Source organism: Ranitomeya imitator, chromosome 10, assembly GCF_032444005.1.
Source record: "Ranitomeya imitator isolate aRanImi1 chromosome 10, aRanImi1.pri, whole genome shotgun sequence".
NCBI lineage: Eukaryota > Metazoa > Chordata > Amphibia > Anura > Dendrobatidae > Ranitomeya > Ranitomeya imitator.
Window position 1 is genome coordinate 37995719 of NC_091291.1, and position 21714 is coordinate 38017432.

At 44.6% G+C, this 21714-nt stretch overlaps 1 protein-coding gene across 3 annotated transcripts in view; it reads left to right on the forward strand.

The window, feature by feature from the left end:
• LOC138651478 (transcriptional enhancer factor TEF-1-like) overlaps positions 1–21353 on the forward strand; it is a 93807-nt gene extending 72454 nt beyond the window's left edge. For all 3 annotated transcript variants that reach the window (XM_069741725.1, XM_069741726.1, XM_069741727.1), the window contains exons 6-12: positions 2723–2781; positions 3212–3276; positions 5666–5793; positions 6427–6600; positions 8247–8387; positions 8664–8816; positions 21088–21353. In XM_069741725.1, coding sequence (XP_069597826.1) covers positions 2723–2781; positions 3212–3276; positions 5666–5793; positions 6427–6600; positions 8247–8387; positions 8664–8816; positions 21088–21201 — 834 coding nt within the window. In that variant the 3' untranslated portion in view covers positions 21202–21353. The remainder of the gene's footprint in view (positions 1–2722; positions 2782–3211; positions 3277–5665; positions 5794–6426; positions 6601–8246; positions 8388–8663; positions 8817–21087) is intronic.
• Positions 21354–21714: the final 361 nt, after the last annotated feature.

Here is a 21714-nt window from a genome sequence, read left to right on the forward strand (position 1 = left end):
TTATAACTAATGGAAGGTCAAAGATGAGTGGAGAAGTGTAAGGATGAACTTAAATCTTGTAGTAGTGCAAGGGTAAACTTAATCCTTGCAAGAATAAATGGGGAATGGGGACATGGAAGGATGAGTGAGAAGTGCAATGATGAGTGGGAACATGCAAGGAGGCGTGGGAACATTCAAGGATGCGTGGGGAAAACTAATAATGAGTTGGGAAGTGCAAGAATGAGTGGGGACATGCAAGGATGAGTAGGAAGTGTCAGGCTGCCGTCACACTATCAGTATTTGGTCAGTATTTTACATCAGTATTTGTAGCCAAAACCAGGAGTGTGTGATAAATGCAGAAGTGGTGCATATGTTTCTATTATACTTTTCCTCTAATTGTTCCACTCCTGGTTTTGGCTTACAAATACTGATGTAAAATACTGACCAAATACTGACAGTGTGACGGCAGCCTCAGGGTGAGTGGGGAAGTGCAAGGATGCATGGGAACGTTCATGGATGTGTGGAGAAGAGTAAGAATTAGTTGGGAAGTGTAAGGATGAGTGGGGAAGTGCAAGGATTAGTGGGAAGAGTAAGGATGAGTGGGAAGTGTAAGGATGAGTGATGAAGTGCAAGGATGAGTGGGGAAGTGTAAGGATCAGTGGGGAAGTGTAAGGATGAGTGGGGTAGTGCAAGGATGAGTAGGAAGTGTAAGAATGAGTGGGGAAGTGCAAGGATTAGTGGGAAGAGTAAGGATGAGTGGTGAAGTGCAAGGATGAGTGGGGAAGTGTAAGGATCAGTGGGGAAGTGTAAGGATGAGTGGGGAAGTGTAAGGATGAGTGGGGAAGTGCAAGGATGAGTAGGAAGTGTAAGGGTGAGGCTGCCATCACACTAGCAGTATTTGGTCAGTATTTTACATCAGTATTTGTAAGCCAAAACCAGGAGAGGGTGATAAATGCAGAAGTGGTGCAGATGTTTCTGTTATACTTTTCCTCTATTTGTTCCACTCCTGGTTTTGGATTACAAATACTGATGTAAAATACTGACCAAATACTGCTAGTGTGACGGCAGCCTGAGTGGCGAAGTGTAAAGATGAGTGGGAACGTTCAAGGTTGTGGGGGGAAGAGTAAGAATGAGTTGGGAAGTGCAAGGATGAGTGGGGAAGTGCAAGGATGAGTAGGAAGTGTAAGGATGAGTGGGGAAGTGTAAGGATGAGTGGGAACGTTCAAGGTTGTGGGGGGAAGAGTAAGAATGAGTTGGGAAGTGCAAGGATGAGTGGGGAAGTGCAAGGATGAGTAGGAAGTGTAAGGATGAGTGGGGAAGTGTAAGGATGAGTGGGAACGTTCAAGGATGCGTGGGGAAGAGTAAGAATTAGTTGGGAAGTGCAAGGATGAGTGGTGAAGTGCAAGGATGAGTAGGAAGTGTAAGGATGAGTGGGGAAGTGCAAGGATGAGTGGGAACGTTCATGGATGTGTGGGGAAGAGTAAGAATGAGTTGGGAAGTGTAAGGATGAGTGGGGAAGTGCAAGGATGAGTAGGAAGTGTAAGAATGAGTGGGGAAGTGCAAGGATTAGTGGGAAGAGTAAGGATGAGTGGTGAAGTGCAAGGATGAGTGGGGAAGTGTAAGGATGAGTGGGGAAGTGTAAGGATGAGTGGGGAAGTGTAAGGATGAGTGGGGAAGTGCAAGGATGAGTAGGAAGTGTAAGGGTGAGGCTGCCATCACACTAGCAGTATTTGGTCAGTATTTTACATCAGTATTTGTAAACCAAAACCAGGAGAGGGTGATAAATGCAGAAGTGGTGCAGATGTTTCTGTTATACTTTTCCTCTATTTGTTCCACTCCTGGTTTTGGATTACAAATACTGATGTAAAATACTGACCAAATACTGCTAGTGTGACGGCAGCCTGAGTGGCGAAGTGTAAAGATGAGTGGGAACGTTCAAGGTTGTGTGGGGAAGAGTAAGAATGAGTTGGGAAGTGCAAGGATGAGTGGGGAAGTGCAAGGATGAGTAGGAAGTGCAAGGATGAGTAGGAAGTGTAAGGATGAGTGGGGAAGTGTAAGGATGAGTGGGGAAGTGCAAGGATGAGTAGGAAGTGCAAGGATGAGTGGGGAAGTGTAAGGATGAGTGGGAACGTTCAAGGATGCGTGGGGAAGAGTAAGAATTAGTTGGGAAGTGCAAGGATGAGTGGTGAAGTGCAAGGATGAGTAGGAAGTGTAAGGATGAGTGGGGAAGTGCAAGGATGAGTTGGAATGTTCAAGGAATTTGTGGGGAAGAGTAAGAATGATTTGGGAAGTGTAAGGATGAATAGGAAGTGCAAGGATGAGTAGGAAATGTAAGGATGAGTGGTCACATGCAAGGATGTGTGGGAAGTGTAAGGATGAGTGGTGAAGTGTACAGTCGAACTTACACCTTGGAAGTGCAGTGATGAACTTAATCCTTGGGGAAGTATAAGGCTGAATGGGAAGTGCAAGAATGAATGGGGATGTGCAAGGATGAGTGAGGACATGTAAGGATGAACTTATTTGTTGATTAAGTGCAAGGATGAGTGGGAAAGTGCAAGGATGAGTGACAATGTGCATGCAGGAACTTAATATTTGGGGACGTGCAAGGAGGAAATGGACTCATGGGGATGCGAAAGGACGAACCTAATGCCTAGTGCAGTCAGGAGAGGATCCGTCCTGTGACAATGATCTCACAGTTGTTCTACAACATTATAATTTTATTTGCAATATTTATATTTTCCAGTCTCCAGACTTTTTCCAATTCTGGCCTGGAGGAGGTGGCCAGCCGAGGCCAACACAGGAGTAAGTGTTCCTCCTTTCTGAATGTATCTGAATCTTTGTTTCTTTACCTTGTCTCAATCAAGCTTATTGTTGGCACATATCAAGGACAAGTCAAGTTTCCAACCGACCTCTAGACTTTCCCTTTGCAATCCTCCCCACCACCATCCTGTTTCTGCGTTGGAGAAGTAATGCGTCCTTGGAGCCTTTTTATGACCACATCTAGTAACTTTTATAGCTTTTTTTTTTATAACTGATCACCATATGTTACTATTAACTTGCCGGCTGTAAGCGGTCGTCTAACGAGTCTTTATCAGTCTATAATCTCATGTTCACACTCTTTTTCTTTTGTTTCACGTGAACTGCTTCATGGAGAAAGGAGTCAAAGGTGAATTGGTTTCCACCTTCTTCATACACTCATGTTTATTTCATCATTTTTTATTATTTTCTTTAGCGTTAAGCCGTTTTCCCAGCCTCCATATTCCCTGCAGCCTGCTGCCCCCCCTCCTCCTGTACCAGGTACCATTCATTTTCGTAAGCTTTTGTTTATATTTTATGTGTATTACTTTGTTTAATGTTATGGTTTTATGATATATAATTTTTTTTTTTTTTATCTTTTTTTCCCTTTCGTGCATTCTACACCCAGATTGGTGCATGGCAATTTTTTGGTTGCTCGATGTTTGGCCATCGTCATAATCTCAAGTCATATGCAATATGAAAGGATAAGTGCAGGACTCCGGGTAGCTTTGGTTTTATCCACTCGTGTATACTTTACTCATTTTTTTTTTTTTTTAGATATTTTCATACTGTATATATTAATCAAGTAAGTTTAATAAGTTTGCAAAAAGCCCCTGCTAATAAATAAGTTTAATAGCATAGAGTCCTGCACTTATCCCTTGATATCGGTGCTTCTAAAGTGTTAGCGGTAGTTGAGACTAATTAAGATTTGGGTTTTATTTAATTGCTGTGCTAAAAACAATTTCAGTTGCCAACATATAATTTCTAAAAAAAATACTAACAAAAAAACTGTTTTCTAATATCATACAAGCGCTTAAAGAAGCCCTCCTTCTCCTCCCATTAATTTTGTTAATCCTTTTAATATATTGCAATCATCATATTATACAGCACTGTGTACTTACAATTGCTCATTTTACCTTTCTAACCAGCTAATTCTTCTCTTTTCCATTACTTGATTAAAAACTGACCAGCTGACTCATACTAAGCTTAATGTAGAAACAGGAAGTCTCTATTTTTTGTGCACGAGGCATCATTAGAACTACAATTCTACATCACTGCAAAGTCCCTGGCAGGGGAGAAGAATGGAACAGCTGGGTCAGGAGTTGAATAGGAGGTGGGGCTGGGCTGCCAGGGACTTTGCAGTGATGTAGAATTGTAGCTCTAATGATGACTCATTCTTGGAAATGAGACTTCATGTTTCTACATAGAGCTTAGAAAGATTCAGCTAGTCGTGTTGTCATACACCTAATGGAAAAGAGAAGAATTAATTGGGTAGAAAGGCAAAATGAGCAATTGTAAGTACACAGTGCTTTATAATATGATGACTGCAATATATTAAGAGGATACAAACTTTGATGAGAGGAGGAGGGCTTCTTGAAAGTACCGTAGTTGGCCAGTTGATTATAACAGTTTTGCAAATGGCTCAGAATAGGTTAAAAAAGTAATAGTTCTCATCTCAACGATCCTCTGCGCCTCCTGTCACATTGCTGATTGTTTCCTTTGCTGGTCTCTACTTCATTGTCCCATCTCTATATATTAGAAATGGCCACTTTGCCCAACCACTGACCACAACTGAGAAAGTCCTCAACCAGTAATTGGTCCAATGACCTCTGTGTGTGAGATGAGACAAGTAGGTAGAAACAGGAGCAGTGAGGCATCAGTAAGATGAATATTGCTGCCTCCCATCAGTGTATTTTACTATGTCACATTGCATTACTTTGCAATGTTTGTCCGAAGTCTGGACCAGAAACCCAAATTATATTTGCTTTTAAGTTCAGCTATATTTTTAATTATCATCAATTCTTCATCTCCCTATTTTATGTTAAAAATCAATAGATTAAAAGGTCAAGCGGTACAGTTTTTCATCAGCACTGGCTTTTTGTCCCACCTATCAGATGAGCTCTAGATTCAGACAATTTCTTTTACAGTTAAAATTGAAAGGGAATCTCTCATTAAGATCAACTTCCCCCTAAACCACATATATGAGAATGTATGTATTTTAAAATTAAATCCATCAACCCTTTTATATCTTCTATCTGTTGCTGCATTTCCAAGTACTTAGTGTTTTCATGCATATGCAAATGAGACTCTAAGTGCTCTTGGTGTGACAGAGCACTTAATGGCTTTCACCTCCTGAGATGGTTTCCCACCCAGCCTCTTTAGCTTGATTGACAGCTTACTGTCTGTGTGACGTCAAGCACCTGAAGACGAAATCGGACAGTGAGTTAGCAATCACGCTAAAGAGGCTGGTGCTAGTTGGGAAAACAACCTTGGGAGGTGAAGGGCAAGGTCGGGTAAACAGCCTTGGGAGGTAAAGGGCAAGGACGGGGAAACAACCGTGGAAGGCAGAGGCCAATGAAAAGGCAAATCACTTGGGAATGCAGCAACAGATAAGAGATATAAAGGTGTCAATTCTTTTACATTTTAAAGACATGTATGTCTATACGTATGGTCTTGGGGGGTTATCTTACTGACAGATTTCCTTTATAATCATGCTATGTACATCTGTCACCAGACGATTGTACCTGGTAGGTCAAGTAGTGATATCATTTTAAGAGCATCGTTGGCTTGGAATAGTATACGACCTGTTAAGTCGTAGATTCAAGTACATTTTTAGGTGTATAGTTTGGGATCCAAGTTTTTGTTTTAACTCCTTTTCGCTCATCTATAGGTTACAATGTAAGTCCCTCCAGCCTCTCCCCAACAGGGCCCGCATGGCAGGGCCGCTCTATCGGGACACCGAAACTGCGCCTTGTTGAATTTATGGCTTTTATGGAACAACAAGGGGAACCTGATGCGGTAAGTATAAGACAGAGGGAGAAATTATTGTGGCTATAATCTTAAAAAATAGGTTCGCATTTACTGAGATTGGCATCGTGAGGACTAGAGTTGAGTGAATTTTTCAAAATTCGGTTCGGATTACGATCAGCGGTGAATATTGTTTTTGCAACACAGCCGAACGTCATTGCAGTCAATGGGGATAGAAATGACCAAACATGTTCGGAACCGATCATCTAACATAAATTTGGCACAAATAGGGTACCAATATGGCACTAATATGGCAAATTCAGATTCGGCGACCGACATATTCTCTCAACTCTAGTGAAGACACAAACCTAACTGAAAGAAGACGCCTCTTTAAATTTGTCGAATTTTTGCCACTCTGGAATATACGTTTGCGTTATTGTCTTCTGTTCCACACTATCAATGGGTTCATTTGGACATGGACCATGACAATTTTTTCAGACACTTTCCAAATGTCAGTATTTGCTAATTTTACCCTAGAATTGTTGCTTGTCATCACTTTTTAGCGGCACAGTAGGCTCCAACACCCGACATACACGGCTTATGAAAAGTTGTTGATTTTGTGCGTATCGGATAACGATGGAACTTCTACTAACTTCTCTTTGTATCCTTGAATTCTCCCAACAGTATAACAAACATCTGTACGTACATATCAGCCAGTCGAACCCATCCTATAGTGATGCTTTACTGGAGTCAGTGGATGTACGTCAAATCTATGACAAGTTTCCGGAGAAGAAAGGAGGACTTAAAGAACTTTATGAGAAGGGTCCACCAAATGCATTCTTTTTGGTGAAGTTCTGGGTAAGATTGGCAAATTATTCCATAACCAATTTTTTTTTTTTTTGCCCTTGATTTGTTTCACACTTTAAATTTAGCCAAAAATTTGTGTAACAAATGCTTTTATTTCAATTCAAAAAACCGAGTTGTGATGGACTTCATTATAGTTTTTCTTATGTTGGTTGTAGGTCAACAAAGACAGAAAAAAAATGGAAGCCTTGTGAAATGTATAGATTTTTTTGGCATCTTGTTCTGTGCCTTAGTTGTGTTGCACACCATTAATGCATTTAGCATATTTTAGGACTTTATTTATCCAGGCCACAATTTGTAGAAAAGTATATTTTTTGATGCAAAAGTGTTTACAGTGCTTACAAGGAACCTGTCACCTTGGAAAACACTATTTACTTGCAGATATAGGGGTTAATCTGTAGGTTAGTAGTGTTACAATGCTTCCCTAACGCCTAACTGAAAGTATAGGTACTGGGAGAAATGAACTTCTTTCCTCCATGGAGCCGCCGGCTTTCAGTCATAGGGCAGTGCATGGAGCGGCCACAATGACAACTCACAGAAGCTCTCATATTTGTTCAGAGTGGACTGTCAATCAAGTAATGGATGGGTGATTTTTCTAGTTACGTATAATCAAGTACCAAAGTCTCGCAGAAGTAGCCCTATTGTCCCCGAAATCGCCTGACTTTCTAGCAAAGTTGGTCCCAAACGTTCATGTTGTGGGATCCCGGCAGGCAGAGCAGTATCCCACAATCCTCTGCCGCTGCTCTTATGGTGAAAGAGTAAAATCTCGCTCTTTCCACTAATCCAGTGCTGCTGTGTGCTTAAAATGTTGCCAAACATCTCAAGGTAACCTCTCTAATAATGCTGTCATTCAGTAACCGCTGAAGAAAGTACATAGCGGCACATGATCTCACTCTCTGTTAGAGCAGCCTCGGAGGTTTGTGGGTTCCTACTCTGCATTCACCAACCCAGATGTTTGGTCCTGACTTTGCTAGAACAGGGTCCCCAACCTGTGCCTCGGGAGCCACATGTTGCTTGCAGGACCATGATCTGGCAGTTGAGAGCAGTAACACCAGGTCTAGCAAGCCGCTATGAAGAGGTCTCCAGATGGTGACTTTTGTGCGTAGCCATGCACAGAAGAGCAAATCTGGATACCCATATACTGGTGGAAGCCAAGAGGGGGATATATATCGTAAGCTGGAGATACGATGATTCCACCAGTTAAAGGTTGAATCTGGATGAAATATTGTATTGTAGTGAGTGTGCTTGATGTGACAATGCTGATGAAGGTTATGTGGGAACCCCTAAATGTAAGTATACTATCTACTGAGGAATGGGTGACACATGGTGCTTCTGGTGGAGAAAGGGTGATGGGGAGTGTCACTATGGTGGGGTGTAGAGGCAATGAATGCAGCTCGCGACAATCTCTCAGAGCTCAATGTGGCTCTCCAGGTAAGAAACTTTGGGAACCCTTGGGCTAGAAAGCCGGGACCTTTTGGGGGACATTAGGGCTGCTTCTGCTATATCTACCAATCTAGTAGGATCCCAAGATTGGTGAGTGGTAGTCTAGTTGGATTTTTCAACATTTTGCACATTTGCTAAAGTAAGTTTGCCCTAATGTTACTGTATCTTGTGTTGACTATTAATTTGTTTTTGGGCAGGCTGACCTCAATACTAGCCTTCAAGATGAGCCAGGTGTCTTCTACGGTGTCAGTAGCCAGTATGAAAGTCCAGAGAACATGACCATCACCTGCTCCTCAAAAGTATGCTCCTTTGGGAAACAAGTAGTGGAGAAAGTAGAGGTGAGTATTGGTGGTACTCGTACTTGGTCTGTGTCTGGAGCACACATATTTGTAGCATCTTTAGCCAGTAACGTAGAGGAGGAACCTTGCCCCCATTCTACAAAGAAGAAGTGTGTTAAAACAGAATGAATGTTGTAGCATCCCCGTGAAGAGCGCAACTTTCACAGTCAATGAGATCGTTACAAATGCCCGTTCCCCTTGGACAGAGTTACTATCTGTTTTAAGAATGTCTATCATCTTGTATCATTTGGGGTGTGTTTGTTCTTTGGTCTACAGACAGAATATGCCCGGTTTGAAAATGGGCGTTTCCTTTATCGCATCCATCGTTCGCCAATGTGTGAATATCTTATCAACTTCATCCACAAATTGAAGCAGCTTCCTGAAAAGTACATGATGAATAGTGTACTAGAAAACTTCACTATACTACAGGTAAAATGTGGAAAATGATGGGGGGCATCTTCTTACAGGGGTTGTTCAGGCTTGGGGCACAAGTGAGCAGTCACTCTGTGTGCGTTATAGAGATTCTCCAGTGCCAGCACCCAGAGCGAGAGGTCATGTGAACACAAGTATGCAATTTGCATTCTTCTGGCCACATTCCAACTAGACGTGTCCAATGTCACAAAATACACTACACGTCTAGTCGACACATGACATCACATGTATGCAAATTGCTCCTGGCACCAAAGAATTCTGACAGCGCGCACACTGCGCACTGTGAGGATTCAGAAGTCTGCAGACTTGCACCCCAAGCCTGGACAATCTTTTTGAAGTATTTTTGGGGGACTTTTCTTTGAATAGGCTATCAATATTAGATGGGAGTTTTACTTCAGTTGATCAACGGGGATAAATAACTCCTTGTTCACCAGGCATGGATCCATAATTTCATAGTGGCTGTGCCTGGTCCTGCAGTTCTCTGCAGCTGAGCCCCTTTCAAGTAAATGGGATTATATGGCAAATATAGGGAGATGTGAATGTAAACAATGAAGGGAATGTGGTTCCTTTAATGGACATCTGTCAGCAGGTTTTTGTCAGCATTGAGTCACTTACTAGGCTGTTTTTTCCGGTTTCAATAAAATTAGTGTTTTATCAGCAGGAGATTATCACTACAGGACTAGGTGTCTCGTGCCTCCTAGTCCAACCACACCCCCAGCACCGATTGGCAGCTTTCTGTCAATGCACAGTGTACACAGAAAACAGCCAATTAGGGGTGTGGGCGGGGTAATACAGGGCTTAGCAATCTGACCACTGTAGATTTGCAGCAGTGAAAACAATGATTATATCATGCAGACCAGCAAGTAACACATCACTGGAAACCGGGTCTCAGCCTTTACATCATGCTGATCTCAGATTGCATAAAAAAAACCTGTTTACAGATTCCTTTAAAAAGTAACTGAACTTGTTTTCAACTTAATTATTGATCAGCCTACAGCTAATAAATGTACAAAGTGTTACAATAGGTGTGCATGATGTGACTTTTTTCAGTGGTTTGCGAATTTGTTAAAATTACTATATTTTTCTGATTATAACTTGTTTTTTCATTTCATTTTTTTTTACATTTTTTTGTCTTGTAAGTTAAAGTCTTGGGAAATTATAGTTTGTAAGCTATGCTTCTTTGTTATATACTCTCTCATTACCTTATTTTGTGTCCTTTTACCTTTAACACCATGCTGAAAGTGTAACAAGGTGGCACAGGGTGGTAGTCATGACCGAGTCTCTTAAAGCAACAGTCCAGAAGTACCCCAGCCCCTTGCACATAAAATGACAGTTCTGGTCCCAGCCCCAGGTCACAGTGGGTTACCTCAGTTCTGCGGTTGTTCTCCGTGATGGGACGGCATCCTCTGGATGAACCACACTTCACACTGTATAGGGCAAAGTGGCAACTTGTTTTTTAATAATGTAGATGTAGAAATAAACAAGAGACATAGAATTCCTGCTCTGTCCCTAGTCACAGCCACGGCTGCAGCAATTAAAGCCCATAAGCCAGTTTCTGGACTCTTATAGTCCTCGGAGGGGCAATACTCAGTCCTATGTCCACTTCACTGCCCGAGGGTCCGGGGCAGCAGTTTCTGTCCCTCTCCTGGGGAATGGTGTAATAGAGTGCAGGGTTGAGTATGTCACCACGGAACAGACAGACCAACTGTCGAAGGGGATTTATTAGCAGGGGTAAAATTCTCCTCGCTGGGAGTAAACAGAGGGTTAATAGAGACAAATCCATCAGTAAACAGTTAAGCGGAATCAAAAGAGTTAACAAGTGTTCTTGTAACTTATCAGCCCAGGGAGGTCCTGACTGGAGGGTCCTTTTTCCAATGTGGGTACAGTCACCAGCAGGGCTTGAGATCCTGGTCTCTTCTCTGTCTCCTGGAAACTCCGGGGTTAAGTCTCTGCAGCCTGTTCTTCTCAAAGTGAAACTGGAACCAGGAAATAGCACAGTCTCATCGGTCACTGCTGCAGGAATCTCTGTAAGCCTGGCAGCTTCTCTGTAGTAAGGATGTTACACACACACTGGGCAGTTACTTATCACACTCAGGGATCTTTGCTTGTCACTGCGGTCACCAGGGCTGCACTCGAGTCACTGTCTCTGCACTGTCAGGGGATAAGTCTTCTCAGATTATGGAGGCTTCCAAGTCCCCACTCTCACTCCAGCCTTAGTGCCCTCACGGGGAGCACTCTGTCATGGGGAGCGCGGCACTGCAGCCTGCTTTCTCTCTGGCACGCTGTCCTCTCCGTCTCGCGCGCTCTGCTCTCCCGCACTTCTCTGACCACACCTCCGTCTCTTCCCCCCTGCCCCAGCCGTCACATGGTCCCTTGTGTCCAGAGCAGAAAGTCTTCCCCCCGACAACCCAGCTGTCTGACTAAGTGGTTCCAGGTAAGGAGCAGGGACAGCAACCATCTTACATTCCCCCTCTCTTAAAGCTCGCCATTCCACAGGCGAGGACTCTTCGTGCTTCTCTTTGTTCTTTTGAGGGGAGTCAGATACCTGCGATTTTTGCATCTCCTTCTGCCTTTCTTCTAGTACATCCTCCCAAACTAAATGGTTTAGGAGCTGCTCATCAGTCAGGTTGAGATATGCTTTCTCTGCTTCATCAACAACTGCTGACCTCTTCTTCTTTTTCTTCTTCTTCTTAGCATTGCCAGTAGCATTTTTTTGCGTAGGGGCTTCTTGCTCGGGTTCCTCAGTCTGGGGGCTTAGTACAAGCAATTCTTCTCCATAGCTCCCCCTCTCTTTGACAGGAGCATTCCCATCAAATCTTGAGTCAGATGAATTAAGACCATGCAGGCCAGAGTCTTTGTCATCTGCGCCGGGCTCTGCAGGCATCACTTCCCTGGGCTTCTCAGCCACACGCCCTGTCTCACACAGCTGTTCCATTTCCCCTGTCCGATCAGGAACTGGTGAGCTGACAGCCAGCACATTCTTCACCTCAGGGGCCGACATCAGTGGTTCCTCTTTCTCATCAGCTAGGACCTTGAAAACGAGTGTACCAGGAACACTTGGCACTTTCTCTCCTTCTTTGGGAACTCGTGCTGGGCAAGGTAGTAAAGCACTTCGGTGGTCTTCTCGAGTGGACGTCCCTTCCTTTCTTCCGGGCTGAGTCTCACAAGCAGAACCTTCAGACCCAGGCTCGCCTTCACGCCTTGGGACAGCGCAGTCATTCCACCGGAGATGCTCGACACCTTCTCCACCTCTCCTTGGCGTCCAACATTGTGGTACTGCCTTGCCTTAGGTGGAACTTTTCTCTTCCGGCCGTACCATTCTCTCCAGGGGCGACGTTCCCTCCAGTTAGCAGGACCCTCAGAGGGGTGAGCGGATCTCTGCCACCACTCTTCTCGGGTAGGGCCATTTCTGGACGTGTCCCACCTTTCTGCATGACCAGCACTCACGTCTGCGTCTGTCTGGAGGGTGCTTCAGTCTGGATCGTCAACCTCGGCGGGGGACATTTCTCATCTGCGGTTGCTCTTCACCCCAGGATACGGAGTTACACTCTGGGGCTGCCACCGAAGCATTCTTCATGCTGCACACCTTTCCTTCTTCAAGTCTTCTACCCATTGAGGGGCTATTACCTCCCCGCTCCATACCTGTCCCACTGGCACTACCACCCCTTGCTCTTGCTCGCGCGTGCGTGCCTCATTTCCGACCTCAGAGAAAGTCATATCTAGCTTTACGTGCATGCGCTCTCGCAGGGTATGTTTCACCAACACATCTCGCAAGCCTGTCACCAGTTGGTCCCGCAGCACAACGTCAATTGACCCCACACCTACGCCGTCCTTCCGTATAATGGCAGTATGAAGCTCCTGCAGTGCGTTCATATATTGCGTCACGGTCTCCCCCTCTCTTTGTACCCGGCGGAACAGTCGCATGCGCAGCTCCCCTACGTCAGTGGGGTCCCCATGCGTCTCCTCAAGTATATGTAATACTTTGTCCAGGGTATCTCTCGCCTGGGGGGGGTCTGAGCATAACAGAGTCCTGTGCATCCCCCTCTAGGGCCATCACTGCTATTTCCGCCTGCAGAGCCGGTGTCATAGGATGCATCCGCATCATACCTCGGATGCGTTCTGTCCAACTCCACAACATGACATCACTCCCCGAGAATTTTGGCAAGTTAACTAACATGGCTCCCAGGGAAATGCCAGACCTGGGGCCTCCCCCAACTGCTTGGTCTGCCCTTTCCGCACTACCGTGTGACATCCTGCCGACTACGCCAAGCGTAATAGAGTGCAAGGTTGAGTATGTCACCACGGAACAGACAGACCAACTGTTGAAGGGGATTTATTAACAGGGGTAAAATTCTCCTCGCAGGGAGTAAACAGGGGGTTAATAGAGACAAATCAACCAGTAAATAGTTAAGCGGAATCAAAAGAGTTAACAAGTGTTCTTGTAACTTATCAGCCCAGGGAGGTCCTGACTGAAGGGTCCTTTTTCCAACGTCGGTACAGTCACCAGCAGGGCTTGAGATCCTGGTCTCTTCTCTGTCTCCTGGAAACTCAGGGGTTAAGTCTCTGCAGCCTGTTCTTCTCAAAGTGAAACTGGAACCAGGAAATAGCACAGTCTCATCGGTCACTGCTGCAGGTGTCTCTGTAAGCCTGGCAGCTTCTCTGTAGTAAGGATGTCACACACACACTGGGCAGTTACTTATCACACTCAAGGATCTTTGCTTGTCACTGCGGTCACCAGGGCTGCACTCGAGTCACTGTCTCTGCACTGTCAGGGAAAAAGTTTTCTCAGATTATGGAGGCTTCCAAGTCCCCACTCTCACTCCAGCCTTAGTGCCCTCATGGGGAGCACTCTGTCATGGGGAGCGCGGCGTTGCAGCCTGCTTTCTCTCTGGCACGCTGTCCCCTCCGTCTCGCACGCTCTGCTCTCCCGCACTTTTCTGACCACACCTCCGTCTCTTCCCCCCTGCCCCAGCCATCACATGGTCCCTTGTGTCCAGAGCAGAAAGTCTTCCCCCCGACAACCCAGCTGTCTGACTAAGTGGTTCCAGGTAAGGCGCAGGGACAGCAACCTCCTTACAATGGCACGCTCCCAACAGGGGAGCACATCCTGCCACAGCCAAGCCTGGCCTGGCTCTGACTGCAGGCAGGGACTTCCTGTCTGCTTGGAGGCTGCTGACCCAGCCCATTAACTTAACCCTTTACTAACCCTAAGCTACAGACATCATACAATACATGGGATAAAGTAACATCACAGCAATACAACATCAAGACTTGGCAAAAACAGCACATGTTAGTACATATTAACGCATAACCCATCTGGCCGGGGGCCGCATGGGGGTACACATACAGGAAAGGAGAAAGGGAGCAGCTGAGGGTCTACGCCATCTCCTTACAAAGTGCTGACTTAACTGCCTAGTTCATGCTGTCCTAGTAGCTGATTTGAACTGCAGTTGTCCCAGAAAAACTCTGTTCCTCTCCCCCATGATCATCCACTATTTAGAAGCACTCCTGTTATGTTTGCTAATGACAGGTGTTATGAAGGCAATCCAGAAACACAGTGTGCTTAGCGATCAGAGCGCACACAGTGATCTGACAAATACCCAAAAATACAAGAACGAGCTCTGAGACGTGGAAACTCTGTAGACTGCACACCTGATCCTATCCTAAACACAACTAAAAGCGGCTGTGGATTGCGCCTAACAACTACCTAGGCAACTCGGCACAGCCTAAGAAACTAGCTAGCCTGAAGATAGAAAAATAGGCCTGACTTGCCCCAGAGAAATTCCCCAAAGGAAAAGGCAGCCCCCCACATATAATGACTGTGAGTAAGATGAAAAGACAAAACGTAGGGATGAAATAGATTCAGCAAAGTGGGGCCCGATATTCTAGGACAGAGCAAGGACAGTAAAGCGAACTTTGCAGTCTACAAAAAACCCTAAAGCAAAACCACGCAAAGGGGGCAAAAAAAACCCACCGTGCCGAACTAACGGCACGGCGGTACACCCTTTGCGTCTCAGAGCTTCCAGCAAAACAAAAGACAAGCTGGACAGAAAAAAAGCAACAAAAAAGCAAAAAGCACTTAGCTATACAGAGCAGCAGGTCACAGGAACAATCAGGAGAAGCTCAGATCCAACACTGAAACATTGACAAGGAGCAAGGATAGCAGCATCAGGCGGAGTTAAGTAATGAAGCAGTTAACGAGCTCACCAGAACACCTGAGGGAGGAAGCTCAGAAGCTGCAGTACCACTTGTGACCACAGGAGTGAATTCAGCCACAGAATTCACAACAGTACCCCCCTCTTGAGGAGGGGTCACCGAACCCTCACCAGAGCCCCCAGGCCGACCAGGATGAGCCGCATGAAAGGCACGAACAAGATCGGAAGCATGAACATCAGAGGCAAAAACCCAGGAATTATCTTCCTGAGCATAACCCTTCCATTTAACCAGATACTGGAGTTTCCGTCTTGAAACACGAGAATCCAAAATCTTCTCCACAATATACTCCAATTCCCCCTCCACCAAAACCGGGGCAGGAGGCTCAACAGATGGAACCATAGGTGCCACGTATCTCCGCAACAACGACCTATGGAATACATTATGTATGGAAAAGGAGTCTGGGAGGGTCAAACGAAAAGACACAGGATTGAGAACCTCAGAAATCCTATACGGACCAATAAAACGAGGTTTAAATTTAGGAGAGGAAACCTTCATAGGAATATGACGAGAAGATAACCAAACCAGATCCCCAACACGAAGTCGGGGACCCACACGGCGTCTGCGATTAGCGAAAAGTTGAGCTTTCTCCTGGGACAAGATCAAATTGTCCACTACCTGAGTCCAGATCTGCTGCAACCTATCCACCACAGAATCCACACCAGGACAGTCCGAAGACTCAACCTGTCCTGAAGAGAAACGAGGATGGAACCCAGAATTGCAAAAAAATGGAGAAACCAAGGTAGCCGAGCTGGCCCGATTATTAAGGGCGAACTCAGCCAACGGCAAAAAGGACACCCAATCATCCTGGTCTGCAGAAACAAAACATCTCAGATATGTTTCCAAGGTCTGATTGGTTCGTTCGGTCTGGCCATTAGTCTGAGGATGGAAAGCCGAGGAAAAGGATAGGTCAATGCCCATCCTACCACAAAAGGCTCGCCAAAACCTTGAAACAAACTGGGAACCTCTGTCAGAAACAATATTCTCAGGAATGCCATGCAACCGAACCACATGCTGAAAGAACAAAGGTACCAAATCAGAGGAGGAAGGCAATTTAGCCAAGGGCACTAGATGGACCATTTTAGAAAAGCGATCACAGACCACCCAAATGACTGACATCTTTTGAGAAACGGGAAGGTCAGAAATGAAATCCATCGAAATATGTGTCCAAGGCCTCTTTGGGACCGGCAATGGCAAAAGCAACCCACTGGCACGAGAACAGCAGGGCTTAGCCCTAGCACAAATCCCACAGGACTGCACAAAAGTACGTACATCCCGTGACAGAGATGGCCACCAGAAGGATCTAGCCACTAACTCTCTGGTACCAAAGATTCCAGGATGACCAGCCAACACCGAACAATGAAGTTCAGAGATAAGTTTATTAGTCCACCTATCAGGGACGAACAGTTTCTCTGCTGGACAACGATCAGGTTTATTCGCCTGAAATTTTTGCAGCACCCGCCGCAAATTAGGGGAGATGGCAGACACAATGACTCCTTCCTTGAGGATACCCGCTGGCTCAGATAAACCCGGAGAGTCGGGCACAAAACTCCTAGACAGAGCATCCGCCTTCACATTTTTAGAGCCCGGAAGGTACGAAATCACAAAGTCGAAGCGGGCAAAAAATAACGACCAACGGGCCTGTCTAGGATTCAAGCGCTTGGCAGACTCGAGATAAGTCAAGTTCTTATGATCAGTCAATACCACCACGCGATGCCTAGCTCCTTCAAGCCAATGACGCCACTCCTCGAATGCCCACTTCATGGCCAGCAACTCTCGATTGCCCACATCATAATTACGCTCAGCGGGCAAAAACTTCCTGGAAAAGAAAGCACATGGTTTCATCACTGAGCAATCAGAACCTCTCTGTGACAAAACCGCCCCTGCTCCAATCTCAGAAGCATCAACCTCGACCTGGAACGGAAGAGAAACATCTGGCTGACACAACACAGGGGCAGAACAAAAACGACGCTTCAACTCCTGAAACGCTTCCACAGCAGCAGAAGACCAATTAACCAAATCAGCACCCTTCTTGGTCAAATCGGTCAATGGTTTGGCAATGCTAGAAAAATTACAGATGAAGCGACGATAAAAATTAGCAAAGCCCAGGAACTTTTGCAGACTTTTCAGAGATGTCGGCTGAATCCAATCCTGGATGGCTTGGACCTTAACTGGATCCATCTCGATAGTAGAAGGGGTAAAGATGAACCCCAAAAATGAAACTTTCTGCACACCGAAGAGACACTTTGATCCCTTCACAAACAAAGAGTTAGCACGCAGGACCTGAAAAACCATTCTGACTTGCTTCACATGAGACTCCCAATCATCTGAGAAGATCAAAATGTCATCCAAGTAAACAATCAGGAATTTATCCAGATACTCACGGAAGATGTCATGCATAAAAGACTGAAACACAGATGGAGCATTGGCAAGTCCGAACGGCATCACTAGATACTCAAAATGACCCTCGGGCGTATTGAATGCAGTTTTCCATTCATCTCCTTGCCTGATTCTCACCAGATTATACGCACCACGAAGATCTATCTTAGTGAACCAACTAGCCCCCTTAATCCGAGCAAACAAGTCAGATAACAATGGCAAGGGATACTGAAATTTAACAGTGATCTTATTAAGAAGGCGGTAATCAATACACGGTCTCAGCGAACCATCCTTCTTGGCTACAAAGAAGAACCCTGCTCCCAGTGGTGATGACGATGGGCGAATATGTCCCTTCTCCAGGGATTCCTTCACATAACTGCGCATAGCGGCGTGTTCGGGCACGGATAAATTAAATAATCGACCTTTAGGGAATTTACTACCAGGAATCAAATTGATAGCACAATCACAATCCCTATGCGGAGGTAGAGCATCGGACTTGGGCTCTTCAAATACATCCTGATAATCAGACAAGAACTCTGGGACCTCAGAAGGGGTGGATGACGAAATCGACAAAAATGGAACATCACCATGTACCCCCTGACAACCCCAGCTGGATACCGACATGGAATTCCAATCCAATACTGGATTATGGGTTTGTAGCCATGGCAACCCCAACACGACCACATCATGCAGATTATGTAGCACCAGAAAGCGAATAACTTCCTGATGTGCAGGAGCCATGCACATGGTCAGCTGGGCCCAGTACTGAGGCTTATTCTTGGCCAAAGGTGTAGCATCAATTCCTCTCAATGGAATAGGACACCGCAAAGGCTCCAAGAAAAACCCACAACGTTTAGCATAATCCAAATCCATCAGATTCAGGGCAGCGCCCGAATCCACAAATGCCATGACAGAAAACGACGACAAAGAGCATATCAAGGTAATGGACAGAAGGAATTTGGACTGTACAGTACCAATGACGGCAGACCTAGCGGACCGCTTAGTGCGCTTAGGACAATCAGAAATAGCATGAGTGGAATCACCACAGTAGAAACACAGACCATTCGGACGTCTGTATTCCTGCCGTTCAACTCTAGTCATAGTCCTATCGCACTGCATAGGCTCAGGTTTAAGCTCAGGCAGTACCGCCAAATGGTGCACAGATTTACGCTCGCGCAAGCGTCGACCGATCTGAATGGCCAAAGACAAAGACTCATTCAAACCAGCAGGCATAGGAAATCCCACCATGACATCCTTAAGAGCCTCAGAGAGACCCTTTCTGAACAAAGCTGCCAGCGCAGATTCATTCCACTGAGTGAGTACTGACCATTTCCTAAATTTCTGACAATATACTTCTATATCATCCTGACCCTGGCACAAAGCCAGCAAATTTTTCTCAGCCTGATCCACTGAATTAGGCTCATCGTACAGCAATCCGAGCGCCAGGAAAAACGCATCGACACTACTCAATGCAGGGTCTCCTGGCGCAAGAGAAAATGCCCAGTCTTGAGGGTCGCCGCGCAAAAAAGAAATAATAATCAAAACCTGTTGAATAGGATTACCAGAAGAATGAGGTTTCAAGGCCAGAAATAGCTTACAATTATTTTTGAAACTTAGAAACTTAGTTCTATCTCCAAAAAACAAATCAGGAATAGGAATTCTTGGTTCTAACATAGATTTCTGATCAATAGTATCTTGAATTTTTTGTACATTTATAACGAGATTATCCATTGAAGAGCACAGACCCTGAATATCCATGTCCACACCTGTGTCCAGAATCACCCAAATGTCTAGGGGAAAAAAAAAAGTGAACACAGAGCAGAAGAAAAAAAAAAAAAAAAATGATGTCAGAACTTTTTCTTTCCCTCTATTGAGAATCATTAGTTTGGGCTCCTTGTACTGTTATGTTTGCTAATGACAGGTGTTATGAAGGCAATCCAGAGACACAGTGTGCTTAGCGATCAGAGCGCACACAGTGATCTGACAAATACCCAAAAATACAAGAACGAGCTCTGAGACGTGGAAACTCTGTAGACTGCACACCTGATCCTATCCTAAACACAACTAAAAGCGGCTGTGGATTGCGCCTAACAACTACCTAGGCAACTCGGCACAGCCTAAGAAACTAGCTAGCCTGAAGATAGAAAAATAGGCCCGACTTGCCCCAGAGAAATTCCCCAAAGGAAAAGGCAGCCCCCCACATATAATGACTGTGAGTAAGATGAAAAGACAAAACGTAGGGATGAAATAGATTCAGCAAAGTGGGGCCCGATATTCTAGGACAGAGCGAGGACAGTAAAGCGAACTTTGCAGTCTACAAAAAACCCTAAAGCAAAACCACGCAAAGGGGGCAAAAAAAACCCACCGTGCCGAACTAACGGCACGGCGGTACACCCTTTGCGTCTCAGAGCTTCCAGCAAAACAAAAGACAAGCTGGACAGAAAAAAAGCAACAAAAAAGCAAAAAGCACTTAGCTATACAGAGCAGCAGGTCACAGGAACAATCAGGAGAAGCTCAGATCCAACACTGAAACATTGACAAGGAGCAAGGATAGCAGCATCAGGCGGAGTTAAGTAATGAAGCAGTTAACGAGCTCACCAGAACACCTGAGGGAGGAAGCTCAGAAGCTGCAGTACCACTTGTGACCACAGGAGTGAATTCAGCCACAGAATTCACAACACACTCCACCTGTCTGAGTGTGGGGGAGGGGAGCAGAGAAGCTCACACAGGAGTATTGACCTGCAGTTCAAATCAGCTACTGAGACAGCAGGAACTAGGCAGATAAGTCAGCACTTTCAGCCCGGTGTTCAAAATAGAAGGAAGCAAAATAAGGTGATGGAGCATATTACAAAGATTCATAACTTTACAAAGACTTATCAATAATAATAATAATAAAAAAATTATTCAATTAGCTGATCTGTGAAAATGTCAAGAATCCTGACTACCACTGACCTGGGATCCTCATGATCTGAAGGATAGGTCGTCAAAATATAAAAGCACAAGAAAACTGCATAGATTAAAGATCCTTAATGAATGAAGGAAACCATCAAACTATTTATTTAATTGGTTATCTGAAAATGATCTTTCAAAATTAGATAAACTTTCACAAATTAATGGTTAAAGTCGATAATTTGTTGGGGGTTAAATTGCAGTCCCTTTGTCTTGAAAATCCACCCTTTTTGAAAAAAAAAATCTAGAATCCATAATTATAACTAATCTAATTTTAAATATGTAAATAACAAATTAAAGGGGTATTCCCCTCTCCAAGATCCTATCCCAATATGTAGTAGGTATAATATTAATAGCAAATGCTTCCAATTAAAAATGTAGTATAGTTCTTCTGATAAGCTATGTCGCTTACCCCATGTGCAGGGCATTGCAATAGTTTATGTATCCATAGTTATGATGACTACTAACCACCACTAACTAATTAACTGTCTTTATATGAGTGGTCACAACCATGGATACCTAAACTACTGCAATGCCCTGCACATGGGGTAAGTGACATAGCTAATCAGAACAACTATACTACATTTCTAATTGGAGGTATTTACTATTATCATTATTATTATCATACCTACTACATACAGGGATAGGATCTTGGAGATGGGAATACCCTTGAAATGTGACATCTCCTCGTCAAATAATTTTATTTTGCCTTTTTTGTCATATTTAGGTGGTTACAAATCGGGACACCCAAGAATTACTTCTCTGCATAGCCTATGTTTTCGAAGTGTCCACCAGTGAACATGGCGCTCAGCATCACATCTACAGGCTGGTCAAAGACTGAGACGTAAAGAACCCTTCCCCACGACTCAGCCATGTAGGACTTGGCTGTTATCAGCAATTTTGATGGCATCTCGTATTCTCCTCAAACTTTCTGGGAAAGGAGACTTAAAAAAAAAAAATGGGCATGGGACCCTTAAGTGGATGCATGGACATAAGGGGGAAGGGCCACAAAACCACAAAGACCTCACCCTTACAGAAACCTTCTGTGTTATGTTTTGAGCCAAAAGGAATATATATAAATATCTATATATATAAATATAAATATATGTTTGTGTGTGAAACCGTTTCCAAACTGGGGAAACCATGTAGAAAGCCGCAGCTGTCGTAAGGTGTTTTTTTTTTTTCGTTTAATTTTTAATGTTATTTTTATTTTTTACATTGTGTTGCTGCCAAGTGCATCAGTTCACGGTACGGCACCAGTTTTAAGAGTAAGGTGTGCAAGACTGAGTGGGAAAGGAGACTCGTATAAAACCTCCTCCTCTCACGTTCTTTTTTTAAATTTTTTTTAATCCAG